The sequence below is a fragment of the Python bivittatus genome, unplaced genomic scaffold, assembly GCF_059951505.1.
Source record: "Python bivittatus isolate LINGU-HERP-01145 unplaced genomic scaffold, Pbiv_v1 ctg000340_np1212, whole genome shotgun sequence".
Classification (NCBI taxonomy): domain Eukaryota; kingdom Metazoa; phylum Chordata; class Lepidosauria; order Squamata; family Pythonidae; genus Python; species Python bivittatus.
The window spans coordinates 22,141,796-22,165,640 of record NW_028277056.1 but is presented as its reverse complement, the minus strand read 5'-3'; the positions used below and the strand labels follow the sequence as shown (position 1 = coordinate 22,165,640).

The 23,845-nt window shown below is 37.6% G+C and overlaps 1 protein-coding gene across 1 annotated transcript in view; it reads left to right on the top strand.

Annotated features, from left to right (window-relative positions):
* The window catches only part of FLT3 (fms related receptor tyrosine kinase 3), a 68,263-nt gene that overhangs the window by 32,188 nt on the left and 12,230 nt on the right, over positions 1-23,845 (top strand). Inside the window, exons 7-18 of the mRNA XM_088140692.1 lie at positions 632-774; positions 2,795-2,934; positions 4,053-4,206; positions 5,988-6,153; positions 11,866-11,972; positions 14,092-14,200; positions 15,415-15,590; positions 16,335-16,420; positions 16,509-16,641; positions 16,727-16,831; positions 21,838-21,948; positions 23,010-23,163. Coding sequence (XP_087996818.1) covers positions 632-774; positions 2,795-2,934; positions 4,053-4,206; positions 5,988-6,153; positions 11,866-11,972; positions 14,092-14,200; positions 15,415-15,590; positions 16,335-16,420; positions 16,509-16,641; positions 16,727-16,831; positions 21,838-21,948; positions 23,010-23,163 — 1,584 coding nt within the window. The remainder of the gene's footprint in view (positions 1-631; positions 775-2,794; positions 2,935-4,052; positions 4,207-5,987; positions 6,154-11,865; positions 11,973-14,091; positions 14,201-15,414; positions 15,591-16,334; positions 16,421-16,508; positions 16,642-16,726; positions 16,832-21,837; positions 21,949-23,009; positions 23,164-23,845) is intronic.

The window sequence follows — 23,845 nt, the reverse complement described above, 5'->3', positions numbered from 1 at the left end:
ACTTCCCCTTATATTTGGTTCTACATTTAAATGTCCAAGCAACACCTGCTTTAGATTTTGTGTAGCTCAGATTAAGATAGAGGAACTTGTAAATGTTCTGGGCTGCCAAAGGAGCATAACCAAACAACTAAGAGTCTTTAGTGGTCAGATAAGGATTGATGTATGAGATCTTTGGTAAATGAGCCCCTTCATTATCGATGATGATGATGATGATGATGATGATGATGATGATTCAGTTTATATATCACTGGCTACTGGAGTCTCTTAGCAGTTTACAATAAAACATATAAGTATTTTACAATTAACACAACCTCATGTACTGTACCTCACTGTAACTATGGGCAGCTTCAGCTATTCAGGGATGATGCACAGTTCCTATTTTAACTTACCAGTCACTGAACTATTCATATATAGTTCTTTTTTCCCATTCCTAAATGGTGATAATTAATCTGTAATTAGGAAGCAAAACAAAGTTCCCTGCCTGTGATCTGTAAGCAGTGGAATATCATTACCTGCACTGCTATATTTTTTGTTATATTAAAAAAGTATGAAGGGGATCATGATTAAATCAGTATTATCATCATCAACATGTAATTTATTTAGTTTCACCTATTGCTGTATTGATTTATAGGTGCAGATTTGTTTCTGGAGACCTGAAGATAATGCAGAAAGCACAGCTTCACTTAAAAGAAGAGGACTTGTTATTTGAGCCACATGTATGGTGCTGTGCAACTAATAACCTGGGCAAAGTATGCACAGAGCTTTATACAATAGGTAATACTTCAGTACAAACTGTGTCTGCCTTAGGATATACTGCTTCTTCATTTGTGTTAACTGTGCCAACAGGTTCCTAAGATCAACAATAAGCTTCAGCATAGAAATAGTTACTTCTCACAGGCATGAAGGCAGAGGATTGCCATTATTATTTCATTCAATGAAGTTTCAAAAGTTTTTTTTCCAATATTTGAAGCTGAAATCCAACTATAACTAGATTGGAGGCACAAACTGACCAGAGTTGCTGGGACTCAGGCAGCATACAAATTTAATTTATATTATTGTCAGCCACACAGTCAACAGATATTTAGATTTGGCATTTTTGTCCACCTATCGAGTTCTTCCCAAGGACCTGGGATAGGCAGATGTTGTTTAATAATATTAAAGGTATTGTCGTAGGATGTAAGCTGTTCCAAGTAAAGCTGCCTTTTGCAGTTGAGTGATGGTGATTTTGTCAATGCGGATAGTCTTCAGGTGGTGCTCCAGATGTTTTGGGATCGGACCCAAGGGACATATTACTATTGGTACTATCTTTGCTTTCTTTTGCCACAGTCGTTCTATTTCTATTTGCAGGTCTTTATACTTTGTGCTTTTCTCTACTTCTTTCTCTTCTCTTCTGCTGTCTCCAGGTATTGCAAGGTCCACTATCCAGACTTCTTTGTTTTTCTTGTCAATACTGTTAAGTCTGGGGTGTTGCTTTGTCTATTGAATTCTCAAAGCACGTCAGCTTCTTCATTTTCTATTACTTTGGCTATTTTGTGGTTCCATCAGTTCTTGCTTGCAGACAAGTGGTATTTCTTGCAGATATTCCAATGCACCATTGTTGCTACTTTGTCATGCCATTGTTTGTAATCGGTCTGTGCAATCTTCTTGCAGCAGCTAACTCAGCAGCCCACTGTTTCTTCAGCTTCTTTGCAGAGATGGCATTTTTTGCCTGTTTTGGTCTTCTCAATTCTGGTTTTATATGCATTTGTTCTCAAGGCTTGGTCTTGTGCAGCCAGAATTAGCCCCTCTGTCTCTTTCTTCAACTTTTCTGCTCTTAGCCTTTGCCAGGTCTTCTTGTTATCTGCTTTGCCTGCTGTTTTTTTTGTGTACTGGCCATGTAATACTTTGCCTTGCCATGTCACTTTTCCATTCTTCACTGGGTCTTTCTTATAGGCCAGTTGTTTATTATCATTATCATTATCATCATTATTACAGCTGGGGAAGGCTGGTAGGCATGGTTGGTGGCTTTAGCTTAAGCATGTAATCAGATTCAAATGCACAAGCTCAAAAATGAACCACAGATCTTGCTTAAACAATATCAGTACAATTTAATTCTAACCTTAGCTGTAACCCTTTCACTGGAAGTAAGCAGCACTGAATATAATGTAACATTTATATAGGTATGTATTAGACTGGTATATGTGCAGGGTGTTCTAATGCATTTTTTAAATGTTCTAATATATATCTATATAAACTGAGGAAATAATTTTAAAGTTTCGGTAAATTTATGTTGTTTATTTATTTGCCTAGCGTGCTGCAGTCCTGCACACAATTACACAAAGATTAAAAAGCGAAAGGGGAAAACCTTGCCTATCAATAAGGCTTATTACCTCTGCGGGTTTTACTTGTCCTAGCCAAGTCTTCATAAGCAATACTAATTAATTTGAATATTGGTAGATTTAATTCCACTTTTAATTTTAAATGTGAGGGAAAGGGTCTTGATATAAATGTATACCAATTTTAAATGCTTGAGGTTAGAAATGTTCCCATAAACTAAGGTCTCACATACATTCTTACAGTTTAAAACAAAGGCAGGCAGTTCACAACTTATGAGCCACATGGAACAGCCAGTTCACCTTTTGCATCTCCTGAGTCACCAGTTTCACATTACAAGAACTCTAATGCTTCCCCATAGAAAAACAGGTCTCTGTTGTATTATTTACACTGATGGTGCAGAAGTAATAGTAGCAGAAGTCGAAGCAGAAGCTGTTCAAGATTTCAGCATTTTGGTCTGTGTTGTTTGGTCATATTGCAGATCTAAGTGGAGTATCTCAAAGCCCTGTGCAAGAACTATTTCTCAGAGTTGGAGATCCACTGTTCTTAAGATGCAGAGCCAATTATAACACTTCTCAGTTTGGAAATAAGTGGCATTTTGAAAACAAGCAATTAGGAAAGGTAATACAATGGGTCCATTTTCTTGTGATAGTTACTACTAATACCTTTGACTGGTTATATTCAATACTCACTTGAATAAAATGTGTGATTTTAGCATTTTTCATTTCCCATATTTTGTCATTCAAATAAGAAGTTACTCAGTTGGTTTTGTTATGAAATATAGTGACAGCCCTATTTACTTTACAAAATCTTTGAGGTGTCCAGAGTTCTTAACTTGTTCTTTTCTTTCAATGACCTCATTCTCACATTACACTGGAGCTTTTCTCAAAGGTTAGCTCAGTTCTTACCCCATAATGTTAAATTGTTCCATAATTATTTCAGGAAGTATTGTAAAGGAATCTCTGTAGAAAACCTAAGTCCATTATGACTACAGAGCATTGTTTTGCAGTGAAAAGAAAGAAAAAGGCACTTCTCTGAGTATGCAAATTGTTTTTGCTTTGAAAAGAAAGCAAACAACCTCATTCATTTTCCATCCCTCCTATCCCTCCTGCCCATCCTAAATTACAATCCAGATATAAATCTGTTGGAGTGACAATGTGCTTTGCAAAAGCAGAAGATCAAACTAATTTATGTTGATGCACACATCCCTACTTGTGAATAGAAGCAATATTTTTGGATCCTTTGTCCATACCTGTCTCTGAACAAAACACATGGTGGAGTTCATAATTTTTAACAGGCTAGATTGGAGCTGTTTTCAGTGAGTGAACTGATATATTCTGGCTATAAGGGTCTTCATGTATTTAAACAAGTTCTACTTTTTCCAATATATTTCTTAGATTTCCCCCCCTATCCTTAGGAAATAAAAATAAACATGTAAGCACTGGGTCTCATTTTCTTTTCACCCAATTCCCTGGGCAAGTAGCGTTCTAGCTAATCGATCTCCTTACTCGTTTCTATTCAAGCTATCAGCCACTTATTACTAAAGTGCCCTGGGCCTTCTCTTAACATGTATTCTCAATACAACCTTACCTTATAGGGCACATTAGTAATAAAATAGGTGAACAATACTTCTAATAAACTCTATCACTACCATATCCCTCAATGGTGAAACTTTGTGTAGGTCCACCATGGATGAATGCTATCAGCTCTTACATTCTAATCTTTATTTAAACATTTAGAATATGGTACTCGAAGGAAGACGGACATTGAGTTCATCTTGGGTTAAGACTCTGTATACATTTAAGTCTTCTGTGGAACAGCAGAGTCACGGTCAATATACCTGTTCTTCTAAAGAAATTGCTGCCAAGAAAACTGCCGTAGTTAGAATTTTAGGTAAGACACATTTACTTATGTTGACATATGCAATACAAATATTATATAGGATAAAAATATATGTTTTTTTCTATGGAATGTTGAAAGTGAAGCTAAGTCAAAACACATGCCCCCCCAAAATACTATATCTCATACCTTTTTGCCAGTGACTGTGGTCAATATTCCTCTTGAAGTTTTTGTGCATTACTTTGGTGGGAAGGCATTGGCCCGTTAAGGTCTTCTAAGTCTATGCAAAGGTATAATGAACCTAATTTCCTTGTTTTTCTGTCAGAAATTGGCAACTAAAAAATTGATTCTATGATTACTTGTAGTTCATGATTTATCCCTCATACATTCTAATTAAAATTTAAGGGATTTGAAATATGCTGCTTCGGACAAACTCTCCATTCTTTTCTAGGCTTATCATATAGTCACATGATATACTTAACCATGGTTAATTTCAATTGTAATAGAGGTTCAAAGTAGTGCTGGAAACTCCAGTTTGAATTAATTATTATCAATATTATTCTTGGTGCAAATGTATATTGGGTAGTATTGAAAGGGGGGGGGGGAATAAACAATGAGATGTGCAGGATATTTCCAGTCTCATAAACTATTTAGGAGAATGGAAATTTTTATTATACTGGAGTTGTATGTCTCATATTACATTCAGAAATATGAATCCTATTCAGAAAATCACATAATTGCCAGCAAGTTTTTTAATTATTTTTTTCTGCACAGAAGGAAAATGCTTTTTGCAAAAATAATAGGATAGATAGGATAGAAGGACCTATTGATTGAAAGAGAGGAAAGTCAAAATTATTTGAATATGTTACGCTCTGATTGCAAGGTTTATGAACTCTGTTAGTTTCAAGACTTTGTATTCAGAAAATATTAGGTTCAAAGATGGCACTTCCAGTAAAAGTAGCAAAGCTGGACCATAAAGAAGGCTGACCACTGAAGAATTGATGCCTTTGAACTGTGGTGCTGGAGAAGACTCTTAAGAGTCCCCTGGACTGCTAGGAGGTCAAACCAGTCAATCTTAAAGGAAATCAACCCTGATTGCTCATTGGAAGGATTGATAATGAAGCTCAAGCTCAGATACTTTGGTCACCTAATGAGAAGAGAGGACTCTTTGGAAAAGACCCTGATGCTGGGAAATATTGAAGGCAAAAGGAGAAGAGGACGGCAGAGGATGAGATGGTTAGATAGCATCACTGAAGCAATGAGCATGAAACTGAGCAAACTCAGGGAGGCAGTGAAGGACAGGATGGTCTGGCACAATATGGTTCACGGGGTCACGAAGAGTCGGACACGACTTAACGACTGAACAACAACAACAACTGATAAAGACTATACTCACTGGATGATTATGAAAACTATAATCCAACCCATCCTCAGAACACCATCTTTGTTAGAGAAAGTTAGAAAAATGGTTCCAAGGAAGAAATGGCAACTAATGGCTATTAACCATGAGAGTTAAATGGTTAATAAAATCTCAGTTGCCAAGGAATATACAGTATGACAAGGGAATATTACCACCTTAAAGATCAGCCTCTAGTCTTCCTAGGAAAATCTGGCAGGCCACTGTGAGAACATGTAGCCAGATTAGAAAAACATGATCTAGGAGGGCTTTTCCTACAGTATATTCTCATATTTGTAACCTGATCAGAACAAAAGTCTGCCATCTATTCAATAGTAATTTAATTGCTTTAGACTGAGGAATGTGAAAGGTGCTTATACCTAAATCCTTCAAATAAATATTGAATGCTGCTACATAATGTTGATGTATCTTTTAACAGATAAAGGATTTATCAATATAACCAATGCAAAGGAAGATTTTGAAGTTGGTACAGAGGAAGATACTTGCCTTGAAGTTAAACTTAAAGCCTACCCACCAATTAGATGCATTTGGATATTTTCCCAAACGTCATTTCCATGTCATCAAACTTACATAGACACCTATAGGTAATTCACTTTATTTTATTCTTTTTCTGCTATGCATTTTTGCACACTTCTCTACTTCTGATAAGATGTTTAACATGATACTACTTATTTGTTGTATATATTCTGTATCTATAATGCCACAATCTATTGTTTTTCCCATTCAATGAAAAAGTTAATGATAAAGAACTTTAACATAGTACACTCTACCAGTGCCTTGTCAGAATCAGGGTCTGTGCAACAATTTCTTCAGAATGCAGCAGAGAGATTTGGACATTTCAAGTCATAATTCAGCATGTTGAAGTTGCACAGATATTTGTGTAAAAAATTAAGCATCATTCTGATTTGAAGTTGCTTCACTTTGGATGGGTTCAGCCGTCTCCCTTGGGGTATAAACTTCAGACTCTGAAATGAATGAAAGGCCTCTTTTAATTTCTGGGGAACATATGGATGAGCTTCTCAGTATGCCCTTAATGCCACTCCAGGTCAATGTGTGAGAAATTACGATGGCAGGTCTCAGAACCAGACTGTCTTTAAAACTGAGGTGCTACTGAGGGCAGTGACAATAACCAGGGTTGGGAAGGCTGCAGCAAAGGTGCCTTTTGAGGAGCCCCACATATGTCTCTTCAGCTTATTTTCTTTTTAATTCCTCTCTGCATTCTCTCTCCTCTTCCACTATTAATTGATTAATTAATTCTCTGTCTCTTCTTCCCCTTTCCTCCCTCCTTCCATCAGTAATGAGGACCAGCAGGACAATATTTTTGCTGAACTTTTTAAGCCCAAGGCACTGAATCAGGGAATCACCCAATCATTTTTAGTTAAGATACCAAGGTGGATACTAAAAGGCCCCAGTTGAGTGAGATGTGTCTTGGCTCCTATGATGCTGCAAACACTAAAGTAGAAAAATAAATGTTGTCCTCTTTCCCCCAGCTTTTTTCAAACACAAGGAGATGAAACCTTATGAAAAAGGACTCTTAGTTTCCATCATATTTACTTCTTTACATTTGAAAACCAAAGGGATAACACAGACATGGACATTGAGAAATCTTCACACATTTCTCTCATTCCACATCCTGTTTCCATAAGGGTCGAAGCCATAAAGACAAAGGGGGGGGGGGTTGCCCTGAACTCTGACTAGTAACCAATAGGTCATCAGGAAGATAAGTTTCCCCAATAATAAGGAGGATCCAAAACTTATGCTAATTTCAACCAATCATTTGTTAATTGCTGTATCTCTTTGTAAGAAACATGTATAAAATTGTCTTCTTTGGGCGTGGGAGAGGTCTCCTCTGCCTTAAGGGGAGACCCCAGCTGACTCAATTGGCTTACTTTCAATAAAACTTTAAAATCTCAGCTGGTGCTTTCGTGTTTGATCTTCTGCCGGACTGAATCCTAATTGGGGAGAGTCAGAAACTCTCAAATTTTGCTAACAGAGGAAGCTGGTAAGTCTGTGTGCAACAGACCTTGAAAGTGCACAGTGCCCTATGCAGCTTCGTGGGTTCCTGTACCCTGAAAGCATTTTGTTTATTTAAAGAACTATTTCAGAGCATTTTTTACGTAAGACAGGCCATGGAACCTCAATTTTTCGTGTGCTCAGCCTTCTTTTTTGACTTGGTTGCCATGTGTATCCCTGATGTGGATATGACTATCCTTAATGCTATTTCATAATTGCTTACTCCTAGAAGATTCTAAGCACCGAGTGAAGGCAAGTTGTTTATCAAAATCCCAGTTAACATAATCACCGATTTGGTAGGCCTGAGCTAAACATTTAAATTCATTTCATGTTGTTTAAACAGAGAGGTTATAGCTAAAAGCCTTTCCCCACTGCTGAGTTGTAGGGCTATCTATCCATCTTTGAATCAGTAGGAAAATATGCCATCATGGAATTTGCTGTCCCATTGACAGTCTCTACTCCCTCTATTCTATAGGAAAAGAGTCACAGAACCATATGCATTAAATACCTATCCTAAACAAATCAAGATAAAATAATAGTAACAGAACCAAAAAGGATTTGAGAGTGACAAAAAAGAAACGATTATCGATAATCATACTAGCATGATCCCTGCTATTTCTCAGAATGAGCAGCAATATCCAGGGTTAAAAAGAGAGCAATGTCTTCTCTCTCAGGCAAGAAAAGCAACTGGAGAGTAAAAGTGAGTTTAGCAAATTTATAGTAAGAAATAAAAAGTTGAACAGTCTACACTAGTAAAAAGTGCAACAGCTGTTCTCATTCTTTGCTCAGATGAAAAAGGAGGAGCAATGCTTGGCAAATAATGCATAATGCAAAAATCTCTATATTTGAAAATAAATAAATTCCTCACTGATTTTTTTCTCTTTTCTTTCTTAGTTCTTTGATTCCACTCCACCTACTACTTCCTCTATGCTTTTCCACAAAATATTCTTGGTACCTTTTGGTTTTCTGTTCCTTCTTTATTCACTTTCACTTCTTCAATCAACCATAAAGCAAAACCTATTGAAGTTGATACTACAAATCTTCCTTTATTTTTCGGCAGAAGTTGGTTTAATTTTTCCAGACTGAATCAGTCTTATGAAACTGAAATCTGTATATAAGTATTATTTTTGTTTTCTACTTACAACTTTGTAAATAAATTCATAAAGATTTATTTTTTAACTACTCTGTTGGAGGCTAGGAGAAGATGGAGATACAAATTTCTATGACCGTCACAGAGGTGTGCTTCTTCTGGGCAGCCCACCTGTTTTCTTTGTACAGAGGAAAGCTGGAACGGTGCATTCCTACTCACCTGCATGCATTTCTGATTGCCTATGGCTACTAAGCTAGCGCTGCAATAAAAAGCCAATTTGTGCTAGCACTTTTGCCTTCAGAGATAGAGCTTTTAAAAGAATGTTCTATTCTTTTTTTAAAAAGTGGTTTTATGTATCCCATATCACACATAATATGCTTTGATTCCCAAGGAAAATATTATCATTAAGCAAATTCTGACTTATTTGGTGCAAACTTAGTTATTTGTGATGTGTTTATTTCCTGTTATTATAATTGTTTAGAAAGTGTATGGATCCACAGCTTTAACCTTCTGCTTAAATATTGGTAGAGTTCATGAATCTTCCTGCAGATTTCTGTTCAATATCACTGAAGTCCCACCAATATGAGTTTTGATGAAACTCCAACCAGATCCAAATTGCTATTCCATCACATTCATCATCTACATTTTAAGAACATCTTAGGTATACACTTGAAAATCCCAGGGAGAAAACAAAAAAGATATACATCATGAGATTCCTCCAGTGTGTGTGGCTTTTATTATTTCTCTACCATCAATCATGAGCAGAGGCTCTATATGGGGCGAGAGACTACAGATACCCCTTCTCTTTGAAAACTGTTAATCTGCAAGTAACCCTTCTCCCTGCTGAGAATCCCATTGAATTTGTGTTCTGTCTTTTGACCTCCAAGGAACATGTCATATACCATTAGAATCTGACCTAGCTATAGTAGAAGCCAGCTCTTGCTGTGGGAATTGAAAGAGCTGCCACTGTGCTAGCATAATAACATCTTGTTCTGACTCTCCTATTTGTTTTGTGGCTGCTGAGTGTTTCCTAATATGGACAACAGCAGGATAAGGCTGTGTAAATCATGCTTTGCAGCAAGACTTAATGGCAAGTTATAATATTGAGGTTGTGAGGCTGTTCCAGTGATGCTGTAAATAACTAATAAAGAAAGACTCCTAGATCAGTGGTTGTTTGGTGTGTATTTTAAGGGAAGTAATGAAGACGTCCTCAGAAGTCCAGTGTTTCTCAACCTTAAGAATTCTAAAATATGTGAACTTCAATTCCCAGAATTCCCCAACCAGCCATGAAGTTGAAGTCCACACATCTTAGAATTCTTAAGGTTGAGAAACACTGCCTTAGTCTGTGTAACTGTCTTGTTGCCTGATATGGAGAAGGGGGGAGGGGGGAGTCCAACTTATACATTTCCAGCTGTCAGTAAATTGATCCTGAGACTTCTGCCTGCCCCAGCTTTATCTTCTTTGAGCTACTTGCTATGCTTTGTTCTTGCTTGCTACCTTGTACCATGCCAATGGCCAGCATCATTTGCTTCTGCTCTGCATGAGTTCAGCACAATGGAGGGAAGATAATTAAGATACAATCTGTGCTTTTGAGATGGAGTTGACACCTGGAGGTAAGAATTTTCTGTTTGAACAACATGTACTTTTATCTGAGATTCCCCAGCAGCAGTAAATCTGAGACCAGGTAAAGGAGAAACTGCAAGTTCTTTCACTCCATCCATTTATCTATATATTGAGGAGCTAGATAGCTGGTGCAGACCAAATGTGGGATTCAAAACTTTTTGTAATCCTGTTTTTGCAAAACAGGAGCTAAGGAGTTTTCTTCTGTTGAGGAGGTCTTCATTACTTCCCTTAAAATATTTTGCAGCTACATGCCACTACAGGTAGGATCAAAGCCAAATATAGGCAGAATTACGGATGTACCTTTATTTAGGATACCAAATGAGTAACCACAAAACAGACAAAAATACACCAAGGTATTTTGTTTTCTCTCCAGTTTGTACAAGTTTGTAGTTCATGGAGTAACTACAGAGCAGGAGCAAATAAGGAAAAAAACAGAGTTTGGAGATCCAAAATGAAAGACCTGGAAGGCCTCATTTGATCCACGAGTTGAAGGTTCTTTACCACTGCTATGTTGGGACTCAGCTTACTCTGACAGTGGTCCTATAGACTCTCACCCTCCTGATCAAAGCTGGACATGAAAGGCTGTCCTTGATGGATCCAAATTTTAGCTTTTTGTGCTATTACAATTTTAAAAGGATTAGAGACAGGGTTTTATTATCTATCTATCTACAGTATCTATCTACCTACCTACTTACCTATCCATCCTGTTCTTAGATCATATAAATGACTGGCCTATTTATCAGAAATATAATATCTATGTGTGCTTGAGAGCCAGTGTGGTAGAGTATTTAAGGTGCTGGAATAGGAACAGAGTCCCAGCTTCTAGTTCTCCCTTAGGCTCAGAAGATTATTGGGTGGCTTTGGGCCAGTCATCCTTCCCAGCTCCAGACTGGGAAGTTAAAAAATATCTTATCTACCAACCTGCACTTCAGCAGTATGGTAGATTGCAGTCCATAACCTTTAATGAAGAGAGCTTCATCCTGCAGAAATGGAGGAGGAGGAGTGTTCTTAATTGCAAAACTTTTTTCTGGCATCATAATAGGAGGGAAAAGCATATTAATGATCTCCAAACCTACAAAATCCATCTGTGCCTTGCAGAATTGGAGAGTTGGGAGGTTTCTGCAGAATAGAAAAACACTTTTTTGTATTCTGTGTTATGTGGGGAAGGGCCAAATACATGACCAGATACAAATGTAATATTGTAGCTGTAGTTGATTTCCTAAAAGCCTGTGTGGTTGGCCATTTGTAGAGGTTAGAAAGCTTCTTTTCCAGAAAAGAAAAGAGAAAAGAAAAGAAAAGAAAAGAAAAGAAAAGAAAAGAAAAGAAAAGAAAAGAAAAGAAAAGTTCTTCTCTGAGTTATTTCCAGAGTTTCGGATGCCGTGGTAAAGATGCTGCTTCTTCTCCTTTCATGAGCGAACAACATTGCTTGGTTGCAATGTTATTTTGTGTTTTTTATTCTTTGACAGTAACTTCTGGTAGCTTAAAAGAAGACTTATCATAGAGCCTTTCAGTAAAAAATACACCTGAATCTACATTTGAATGATCCTTTCTTCCTTCCTTTATGAAACAGCATTTCTGCAAGTTTCTGTGACCATAAACACCAACCAGGAGAATATTTGTTCTATGCGGAAAATAGTGATGTGCTTGTAAAGAAGACATTAAGACTCTATGTGAAGAGTAAGTATGTTTTAAAAATCAAGATCAATGTTCAGTACTATGCTATATTTATTGACAGGTTTAATTTATACCCGTCATTTCCACTGAATTGCATATAGTGGTCTTCTCCAATTTGTCACTCTTAAAAATGTGTTGGAACTAAGCTGTATAATAGTAGGAAATGAATGCAGTGCTGTTCATAATGAAAACAATATTAAAAATAATACAAGTACAACATCAGTTAAATTGATCAAAACAATCAGTTAAAACCAGGTACAGTGGTACCTCGGGTCACAAACTTAATTTGTTCCGCGACTCTGGTCGCAACCCGAATTGATCGCGACCCAAATCAAATTTTCCCATAAGGTTCAATGTAAATACGGTTAATCCGTTCTGACCCCTACAAATTTGGTCGCCAACCGATTTTGGTCACCAACCAAATCAAATTTTCCCATAAGGTTCAATGTAAATACGGTTAATCCGTTCTGAACCATATGTATTTTTTTTTAAAACCACAAAAATATGAAACAAAATACAGTACAGTGCAGTATGACGAGAGAGAACGCTAACCTTGCTTGAGGTGACTTCTGGCGTGGAGGACAGGAAGGCGGGTGGGGAGGCGGTTATTGCTTGGAGGGAGAGTCCCCCTCCCTACAGGAAGCCACGACCACGTGTCACAGCAGGGAAAATGGCCGCGGATCCTGTTCGTCACCCGATGTGGAGTTCGTGAACCGAAGCAAAATTTTGCAAACGGTGCTGTTGGTGAACCGAATTGTTCGTGAACAGAAGCGTTTGTGACCCGAGGTACCACTGTATAGCATATTCACACATTGGTGAAATGCCTGCCTAAATTTTTTTTTTTTTAAAGTTTCTTTCTGCCAGCCAAAGATATATACCAGTCTACTTGACTTCACTTACTTCTATGTATTTCTTCCAGTCCTGTTTGTCTTATCTGTGAATGACAGTCCACCTTTCTCAATAAAGTCTTTAGAATATGTAGTTTTGTATTTGAAATAGTTAACCATATCTAAAAAATGTCTTTGATTATCTGAACATCTATACAAGGGTAGAAATGAAGTATTCAATGGATATGGAAATTTCAGAACCCTTCTTCTAGCAGGGAAGATTCATAGCTCAATTGTTAACAGCCTGCTGCTCGGTACACAATAGCAAGATCTAAAGAGGTATCCCCAGATGGGGAAAAATCTTGAGTCAGAAACTAGAGAGGTGGGATAGGCAGTGCAATGGCATCTTTATACATTTGTGGTTTCTGATTAAAAAAAATATCTATTCATCGAGCACTGATGTTGTGCAGCCTCTCAGTGATTCAGAGGTGGGGGATTGATGTCTCATTTGTATATGGTCTGCATTAGTGAGAATATAAGATATAAAACTACTTTTTTGTGTAAAGTCTAAACATGATGGTAGAGTATCGTGCTTCTTCAGTGAAGGAATCTCATGCAGCTATGCTGCAAGACAGATGTCTGGGATTTTAAAAGGACAGACTAGTCTTTACTAATGTAATGTTCTCAAGGTAAAGCTCCATAATTCTCAGCCATTAGTCACTGGTTATTTAGCTGAAAGTAAGGGAGCTATGGACTACTACATCTGGAGGACATCAAGTTGGGAAAACCTGGGATAGATAACAAACAGGGATAGAATCTACCTAAATGCATCAATTGCTAGATTGACTAGCTCTTTATTGATTTGCTTATTGATGCTGTAGATTTATGACCTTGAAGTTTTGCTGTGTATCTGCATTCATCCTGTTTGGAACCAAGTTTTACATGATCACCATGGTCCAAATCCAATATCAGGTATAGTGAGTTGGACAAAGTAAAAAACAGCTGGTAAAGGAAGGCAAGCCAAGGGAACACAAAGCTAAAAACAGAAGAATCTGGGTCAAATATGAAAATGAATACTGTTGCATGCTATCTTTTATTCTGTGCTAGGTTTATCTCTAAATATACTTGCCTTAAAGTCAGTTGCCTTGTGATCCATAGAACCTGCTTCAGATAAATGTGTTTGTAATCAGAACTAGTTAAAACAGAAGAGGCTTAAGATGTAAGAAAGCTGTTCTGGCAACGTTTGCAAAATTGCATTACTAAACTATTTGTCATTGTTGCTGTTATCTTTGTAGGCAAGCCTAAAGTAAAAATGAGCTCAACACTTAATCAGTTATCTTGCATTGCTGAAAGCAATCCTGCATCATTGTGGATCTGGAAGGAATGTTACAGAAAAAATACCAAGTAAATAAATATTTGCTTTGAACCTTTCCACTGATATGAGTGGTTGGATGTCCATTGATTCACTGTGATATGGTTACAGATCATTATGGAATTATAGTATTGACATAATTGTGTGTGTTTTTTTTTAATAAACATGTGAACAAGGTGCTGCAGGAATAAAAGCATCTGATTGGTCTCATTGGATCAGACAAATGGATTCTCAGTTCCATGACAGGTCTCTTCCTACTGCAGCTCTCAGAGCTCAAAATATTTCTCTTAATAAATTATATAGATAAGTTACTATCTTGCCCTAAACCTTGAATTAAGAACTTCAGACAAAGTAAACACTGACAATTCCAGCTGCAAATCAATCTTAATAACAGAAATGGAATCCCAGCTTACCATTATCCAGAATGCTGCTCATTTTATTTTTCCTGTTGCAAATAGGGTTACATCACCCCAGTTCCTATCCTGCAGTCTTCCCATGCCAGGCACCCATCAAATACAATTCTAGTAGTTACAGTGCCAGCACTTTTGCAAAGTGTCAAGCAGAGGAAGGCTGCACTAATTCCTTTCAAAATGATTCTGATCCTGCACATGATGGCTTGTAAGGTTAGCCTTCTTTTAAAGCATGTAAGCAATGTCAACAAAGTCACTTAGGGTGTAGACAATCAAAAATAGATGGCTGAAATTAAGAAGGCCTTCTCATCTTCCCTCAGATGGATAGGATATCCTAACAAAAATCTATGAAGAAGATGTTAGTGTGGGGCAGAATTGCCTAAGATTGGCTAACATATTACTTCTCATCTAGCTTAAATGGTGATGGGTAATCAGATGAAATCTGAGAATTCCCTTTCTGTGAGCCAATACCCTAACCATAGTATGCATTCCAAAGATCTGCTAAATATAAAGAAGCTGTAACTAAAACAATGTTGGCAGCTTACATCATTCCTTCATACCTAGTGCTAAAGTATATGATTATCTGCAGCTCTCAGGGGCATTTTTTGGGGGGGAGGGGGAATACCAAAAAAGTCAAGATAGCAGCCACAACCATGTGATATATGCAAAAAGGGAGCAGGCTTCACACAGAACTGCCAACTTGGGGGGTTTTTTAATTGTTATTATTCCTTCTGCAGATCCCCCAGAAGTTCCCACTTATTTTTTACTCTTAACATTGACTTTTCGGTAGTTTGCATGAGCAGTAGAAAATGTAAACAGATTTCTCTTCCTTTCAGTTGCACTGAAATCACAGGTGGAACTTCAAATGAAAGACGTAAAGGAAAAATATTTGGATCCTGGATCTCAAGCAGCACCTTAAATACAAAGAACATACAAACTGGACGTTTCATTGAATGCTGTGCAAACAATTCGGCTGGCTTTACTTGTGAAACATATTTTGTTGAACCAAAAGGTATTGTATAATTACACAGTTAGGACTACTGAGGACATTGTGAAATGTTATGGAGAGAATTGGATTTTAGAATCTAAAAGTAGCACATTGAGGCAAATTTGCATTATTCCTGGACAAACCTTTAAACGATTGAGTCTGAGAAATTTAACCTTCCAAATTCTTTTGCTTCCAAATCTGTATCATGGAAATACCACACTCAGATGGTTGGATTTTGACTTTTGCTTCTTCTCTATGGTCTTTATGTGGTAGGCATTTACAGTGAGTCTAGGACAGAGCACAGTTTCTCTTTTACCAATAGGGATCTGAGGCTGAAAAAAATTGCAATGAATATACCTCAGCTCACGTATGCTCACAGGAAACACATTGGCCTCTACAACATAGTATGTCATTCTCCAGAGGCAGGTAAATCGCAAGAGATACAGACCAGTCTCATTTATGGCCATTGTATGCTTACTTCTATTCTTTGCTCTTTTTATAAACAATTCCTTTTAGCTTTCCATGGGGGGGGGGGCTATGTTGTTCTTCAAGACATGAAGGGTTGGTAAATAAAAATTAATGGATATGCTATATTTGTAACTCCATTCAGAGTCTTGTAGCACTTCAAAGTTTTGCAATTCCACCCTGGGAAGCTTTGATACTCTATAGTCAATTTTGTCAGAAAGTATTCTAAGTGAATGTTTGCCTCCCTCTTTAATAATTCAACTGTTTTTCAAATTGCACGAACTTTTGCATTTGTTTTGCCAGATAATGTTTTGCTGTATGCAGCATTTGGAGTCTGTTTTCCAATTATCGCTGGGTTATGCATATTAACTTGCCGAAACTATAAAAAGGTAACAGCAAAATTGACACCCTTTATTTACTTCCTCTCTCCCCCTTTGTGTGTCACTTTTACCATTCATAATTTCCCATTCCCTCCAGCAATTTAGATATGAAAGACAACTGCAGATGATACAAATGGTTGGCCCCTCCGATAATGAATACATCTACATTAATTTCAGTGAATTGGAGTATGATCTCAAGTGGGAGTTTCCCAGAGAAAATCTGAAATTCGGTGAGCTGTCCATGGTACCCTTCATGAAGCTAATCATGAAATAAACACAAATTGTAAAATAAGGAAAATATTTTCTTTTTTGCAGGGCAAGTACTGGGCTCTGGTGCCTTTGGGAAAGTCATGAATGCTACTGCATATGGAATTAGTGAACCTGGAGTATCCATCCAAGTTGCTGTCAAAATGCTTAAAGGTAGACTAAAGTTTAAGGAGAATGTGGTCTCTTTGTATCAGCCATTTCCAACCTGGTTCTCTCCCATTACTGCAGGCTTCAGCTCCCAGGAATTATGAAAGCTGAAATCCAAGAGATTTGCAGGGAATCAAATTGCGAATGCTGACTTATGTTTTGAAATTATCAGCTATTAAGGGTAAAAAGTGGCAGAAATCTCTGGGGCTTCAAGAAATGCTGTTTCTACAAACATGCAACCTACAGATTCCCTAACCATGCTGTAAAGAAGTTTTCCCTAACATGAGGCACATTTCAGATATATGGACTTTTATTCCCAGGATTCTCTAGCCAACATAGTTCTGATGAGGATATTGAGGGCTGAAGCCTCCAAATTGGAGGGAGACTAGACTAGGGAAGGCTGCTTTAAGACACCTGTCAATTCATGTTTTTATGGGGAGCTTGCCTTCAAATCAGTGTGCAACTAATGTTGGGGAAGTACCACTGAGGCAAACAATTATGATTTGCTGCCAAGAAAGAAATAAGGACTGGTCGGCATAAGCTGGTGATTTGTCTGTTAGCTTGGCCTGTCACTTAGCCTGCTTTGTTAAGATCAGTTGCTTAGTCTGACTGAAAATCAGGAGAAACCTGGTAGCAACTTTTCCAGACTACCAAAATTTATTAAAAGGCATAAGCCTTTGTGAGCTACAACTTACTTCATCAGATGCATGGAGTCTATAAACTGATGTAGGATTTAAATTGGGATGAAGCAGGGTGGGGGAGAAGGGAAAGGAAGACAATTTGGATATGCAGATGCTGGTTACATCAGACAGATTATAAGTACAGTACCTTATCAGTTAACAACTGTAATGTGTTAAAAACCTATTGTGTTTCTTGAGACCTTTTGAGATAGTCTGGATATATGTGGGTTCGGCAATGTCTTAATCGTTCTTGTTAAAGTTTTTTTTTTTTAACCAAAATGGTTACTTTGAGGTCTGCTATAGAATATCCTGGAAAACTGAAATGCTCTGATACTACTTCATCCTTGTTTTGAGTCTTGATGTCTAACTTGTGTCCATTAGTCTTTTGATCAAAGTTTTCCAGTTTGTCCTATATAGAATCCAGAGGCACATTGCTGGCAGTTGATGGCATATATCTCATTAGAGGAAGAACATGTGAAAGCCCTCTAATCTTCTGAGTGGAGTTGTTGGGGCCTGTGATGGTGCTGTTGGTATAAATGGGGATGCAAAGTAAACATCTGGGTTTGTTGCAGACTCTGGTTCCCATGTTAGCATCATTGTCCTATTTTTGTTTCGTTTTGCTTTGTGTTCTTTTTTTGCTTGTTTGTTTTGTTTTTGTTGTTTATGACAATTTGCTTCAAACTGGGTAATTGTCTATAGACAAGCATGGACCTACCACCCAGTACCTGAGAAGATGCAGTGTCATTGTCCAATATGGGTTATAGCTTATTAATAATGTGTTTGAGTGGTTTGAGCTATGAGCTGTAAATGACAACCAATGGTGTTCTGTTATTCTGTTTTTGTGGTCTTTCTATTAATAGGTTTCCCCTGAAAATTAATCTGGCTCTATTGATCTGGCTATTGAGCTCATTGGCTAACATGGCTCTCCTCCTGCAATGCAATGTTTGATAGAATAAAGCCATGGCTTCATAAATCCCACAACAAAATCTCATTTTAGTTGAGCATGATGTGTGAACCATGCCACTGAAACAACAATATCTGAAGATCTAGAGGGATTAGATGAAACCTCACTGTTGCCTCATTTCACCTGATAACAAGCTGAGTCAGCAAATTGCTAGAGCCCCTTCTAAGCAGTTATACTGGTGGTCCTCAAGCACAATTAATAAAAACCAACAGCTCCCTCTTCTGGCAAGCTATCATGCCATCTATCTCCTGAATCTGGTTTTTGGAGGCAGTAGAATCTTCTGGCCTTGCATCCATGCAGTATTTAGTGTACATCCTAGAAAATGGGTTAGGTTTCTGATATTTGTGCAGTATAAATTCCTTCTACGATTTGAAAGGAGTGAAGAACAGAGATTAGAATAATTATGTCTATGCCACAGATTGAACCACAATCTAGCTAACAACATTTTAGTCCATTATCATATGTTAACCCAATTTATATAATCAAACTATGGTTCAATATGACACAGGAACTCAAAAAAACATGGTTTGGTTGTTGGATAAATATGATGCACACACATAGCCAATATGAAGTTTATGTTGAAACGTATAACTTCTAACTCACTAGAGCGATTATGTGCCATCAAGTCAATGTTGACTCTTAGCAACCACAAGATTTTTTTCCATGAAACTCACAAGAGTAATGTGGATCAATGTAAATCTGGCCCATGTCAGTATCCACAACTATTGACTTAATATTCCATAATAGTTTTTACTTGCTGTGTGTGACTTTGCTGAACGTTCCTCAATATTCAGTTATTGTATGCTTTTTTTAAAAAAATGCAGCCATCTCAGTGAACATTGTCTTTTTACACCATTTTTCTAAATGTCCTTTTTATTCAAACATGGGTAGATTTAATATAATTCTTTACAAATATGCTTTACAAATGGATGCTTTTCTACTATGCAATTTTTGCAAAGAAAAGCAAGGGGGAAAAATCTAATGAAGAGGATGATGCCAACTGGTTCCATGCCCTAAAGGTTCCTGTACCAGACAAGGAGCTGAAGTAGATGATGGGAGAATTAGACTATTTAGCATAAGAAGAAATATATATTAGATGTGTCTTACATCCCTATGTTTTGCTAGAAGCACTTTGTCATCCAATCCTAGTGCAATGAACTTGTGCAACAGTTATGGCTGTCAGCCACTAACTAGTACTGTTGGCTTGTGAGTGACTAGACATATCCGTTTCCAAGTCTGTAGCATTTTTTCATCTTTTAAAAAATGATATTGTTCTACTTTTAGTGTTTTTTTAAGTGCATCCCAATGAAAACATTTCTGTTCTTTGTTGTTTAGTCGTTAAGTCATGTCCGACTCTTCGTGACCCCATGAACCATATTGCGCCAGGCCTTCCTGTCCTTCACTGCCTCCCTGAGTTTGCTCAGTTTCATGCTCATTGCTTCAGTGATGCTATCTAACCATCTCATCCTCTGCTGTCCTCTTCTCCTTTTGCCTTCAATCTTTCCCAGCATCAGGGTCTTCTCCAAAGAGATCTCTCTTTGCATTAGGTGACCAAAGTATCTGAGCTTGAGCTTCATTATCGATCCTTCCAATGAGCAATCAGGGTTGATTTCCTTTAAGATTGACTGGTTTGACCTCCTAGCAGTCCAGGGGACTCTCAAGAGTCTTCTCCAGCACCACAGTTCAAAGGCATCAATTCTTCGGCGCTCAGCCTTCTTTATGGTCCAGCTCTCACAGCCATACATTACTACTGGGAAAACCATAGCTTTGACTATGCGGATCTTTGTCAGCAAGGTGACGTCTCTGCTTTTTAATATGCTATCTAGGCTTGCCATAGCTTTCCTCCCAAGGAGCAAGCATCTTTTAATTTCATGGCTGCAGTCTCCGTCTGCAGTGATCTTGGAGCCCAAATAAAGTCTGTTACTGCTTCCATTTCTACCCCTTCTATTTGCCAGGAATTGATGGGGCCAGATGCCATGATCTTAGTTTTTTTAATGTTGAGTTTCAAGCCAGCTTTTGCACTCTCCTCTTTCACCCTCATCAAGAGGCTCTTTAGTTCTTCTTCACTTTCTGCCATTAGGGTGGTATCATCTGCATATCTGAGGTTATTGATGATTCTCCCTGCAATCTTAATTCCGGCTTGTGATTCTTCCAGCCTGGCATTTCTCATGAGGTACTCTGCATATAGGTTAAATAAGCAGGGTGACAGTATACAGCCTTGTCGTACACCTTTCCCTATTTTGAACCAATCGGTTGTTCCATGACCGGTTCTAACTGTTGCTTCTTGGCCCGCATACGGATTTCTCAGGAGACAGGTAAGGTGGTCTGGTACTCCCATCTCTTTAAGAATTTGCCACAGTTTGTTGTGATCCACACAATCAAAGGCTTTTGCATAGTCAGTGAAGTAGAAGTAGATATTTTTCTGGAACTCTCGTGCTTTCTCCATGATCCAGCGAATGTTGGCGATTTGATCTCTAGTTTCTCTGCCTCTTCGAAACCCAGCTTGTACATCCGGTAGTTCTCGGTTCATGTATTGCTGAAGCCTAGCTTGTAGGATTTTGAGCATAACCTTGCTAGCATGTGAAATGAGTGCAATTGTGCGATAGTTTGAGCATTCTTTGGCATTGCCCTTCTTTGGAATTGGAACATAAACTGACCTTTTCCAATCCTGTGGCCACTGTTGCGTTTTCCAAACTTGCTGGCATATTGAGTGCAGCACTTTAACACCATCATCTTTTAGTATTTTAAATAACTCAGCTGGAATACTGTCATCTCCACTAGCTTTGTTTTTAGCAATGCTTCCTAAGGCCCATTTGACTTCACTCTCTAAGATGTCTGGCTCAAGGTCAGTGACCACACCAGCATGGACATCAGGGACATTAAGATTTTTAATTTTTTAAGTGCATCCCAATGAAAACATTTCTGTTCTACCGCATATATTTAAGACAGACAGACAGACAGAGAGAGAATGAAAGGGGAAAAAATGAAGAATGCTTGACTTCAGCCCCCTCTTTTTGGAACATTTTTCCCACTTTATTTTAGGATGAGTGCTTTCTTTTCTTCTTTCCCTGAAAGGTATTTCCTAACGATTGTGGGTGTGGGTAGGTACCTAATGCAGTCTTTCTGATTCTTCTTTACATTTCCATTACTTTTGAGTAGTAGTGAACTATCTCATAACAGTACTAAATCAGGGACAAGACACTGTTGTAAAAACTACAGCCGTCTTTTGCTTGTTCACTCTCATTCCCTGCTTCAAGTGGAATATTTGATTTAGTTAATAATTCTGTTAATAAAGTTTCAGTCTATGTATGTTTACTTTTCTTCTAAAAAATTCTGTATAGTTGCTATCTATCATGTTACCTTTGCAGAAAAATATGACTCTTTGGAAAAAGATGCTCTAATGTCTGAACTCAAAATGATGGTTCATATTGGAAGTCATGAAAACATTGTGAACCTGCTAGGAGCGTGCACCAAGTCAGGTAAGACATGTATTTCTGAAATGTACTAGCAGCGAGGGTATTAAGTCTTATATCTGAGTCCTTGGCATGACACTTGTGAGCAACTGTGTATTCATAGCCATCTACTTTAGCATACTTTTATTTCCAAGAATGGTTCTAGATATCACAAGCACCATAAACATTTTGAGAAAATAAAAATGGTAGCAGCCCAGTATATTGTTTGGAACTGTCACTAACTGGCCGGGAAAAGAAAATAGAAAGATAAACTACAGTGGTAGAAAACATCCTGGATAGGTAAAAGGGATGGCAAGGAATAACCACACCAGTGTGACTTCTGTTAATTGTGTTCCTTTTTGATGAGCAGTATTAACCATAGTAGCCATTTTATTTATTTATTTGTTTATATGTCGCATTTATATAGCCGCCCATCTCACACAAAGCGATTCATGGGGAAGTCCCCCCATCACAGTGATTTGAGAGAACATCATTGCATGCTTTCAAAATTCAAAGGATACCCATCAGCTTGAAAAGTTTTGCCACAATCCAGAGATATACTGTAAACTTTTATGCTATTTGATACCTCCAGATAGCATATTAAATGGCAGGTGAACAAATAACCTCTCTGGAATATCCTGCAGAGCTGTGTTTTCAGGATCTGCTGTAGATGTTTTTAGGAACAGCGGTCTCAGGGGAGGTCCCTTATATGAAATAAGTTGGAGATATAAATGGAGAATTCTCTTAAACTGGATCAGAACTTCTCAAATATTACTTGCAAAGTGAAAAGAGTTGTGGGCCACAAGTAAGGATATTGTATCTTTCTTCAATCTGGTGTCACCCAGAAGTTTTGCTACAATTCCTAGAATTCCAAGCTAGCATGACTTACAATGGGAATTCAGAGACTTGTAGTATCATGGAGTAAATATAGGAGATGGGGAAATCATCTGATTTGAAATGAAAGCTTCTAACATTCTTCATTTCCTTTTTCGTATATCCAACAAACATCTGTTTTCTTTTTCAACATGATGTATAGTAAATATACTAAGTAAAAGATGCTTGCTTATTTATTAAACATGTATTTTTAGGACCAGTTTACTTAATTTTTGAATATTGTTGCTATGGGGACCTCCTGAACTACTTACGAAGCAAAAGAGACACCTTTCACAAAACATGGACTGAAGTCTTCAGCCAACACAATTTTAGTTTTTATCACAATTTTCGAGGACAGATCAATTCAAGGTAAAGACCAACCATGGTTTAATTGTGGCAAGCAAAGAACAAGGGAGGAACAACTATCCACATTATGCATAGATGAAGAAACTGTGGAAGTTCAAAGATGGGTTGTTATTTTTGCATTGTGTGGCTTGATCAGTCATGGTAACACCATTTCATATCTCAAGTAATTCCTATTTTAGATGTAAAGCTTTAACATAACAATATGAAAAATTGAAAGATTCATTGTCATCATCAAAAATTGCTGGTGACAATGAGTCTTACTTCCAAACCCATATAACCCATTTGCCCTATAGTTAAATACAACAGATCAGAATATTTTTTTATGAAGCACAATCAATGTACTTTTTAAAGATGTATTGAAGATGCAGTAGCTGACAGGCCTTTGGACATAAGCTGGAGCAAGAATTTGGCCAGACAGGTGACAATATGATTCAGACAGACAACAAAGAAAACTATAAGCACTGGCAAACAAAAGAATGATAAACTGGAAATAATCTGAAAATCTCCCTCAATAACACTTTACTCAGACTAAGTTAAATTTTAAGTACTGATGTTTTATACAGGTAGTCCCCAGTTTAAAAACAAGTTCTGTTCACAAGATCTGTCCTTAAGTTGAATTTGGATGTAAGCTGGAACAGTATTATTGTACTGAACCATTATGTATTTCACTCGAATCACCGTGTAT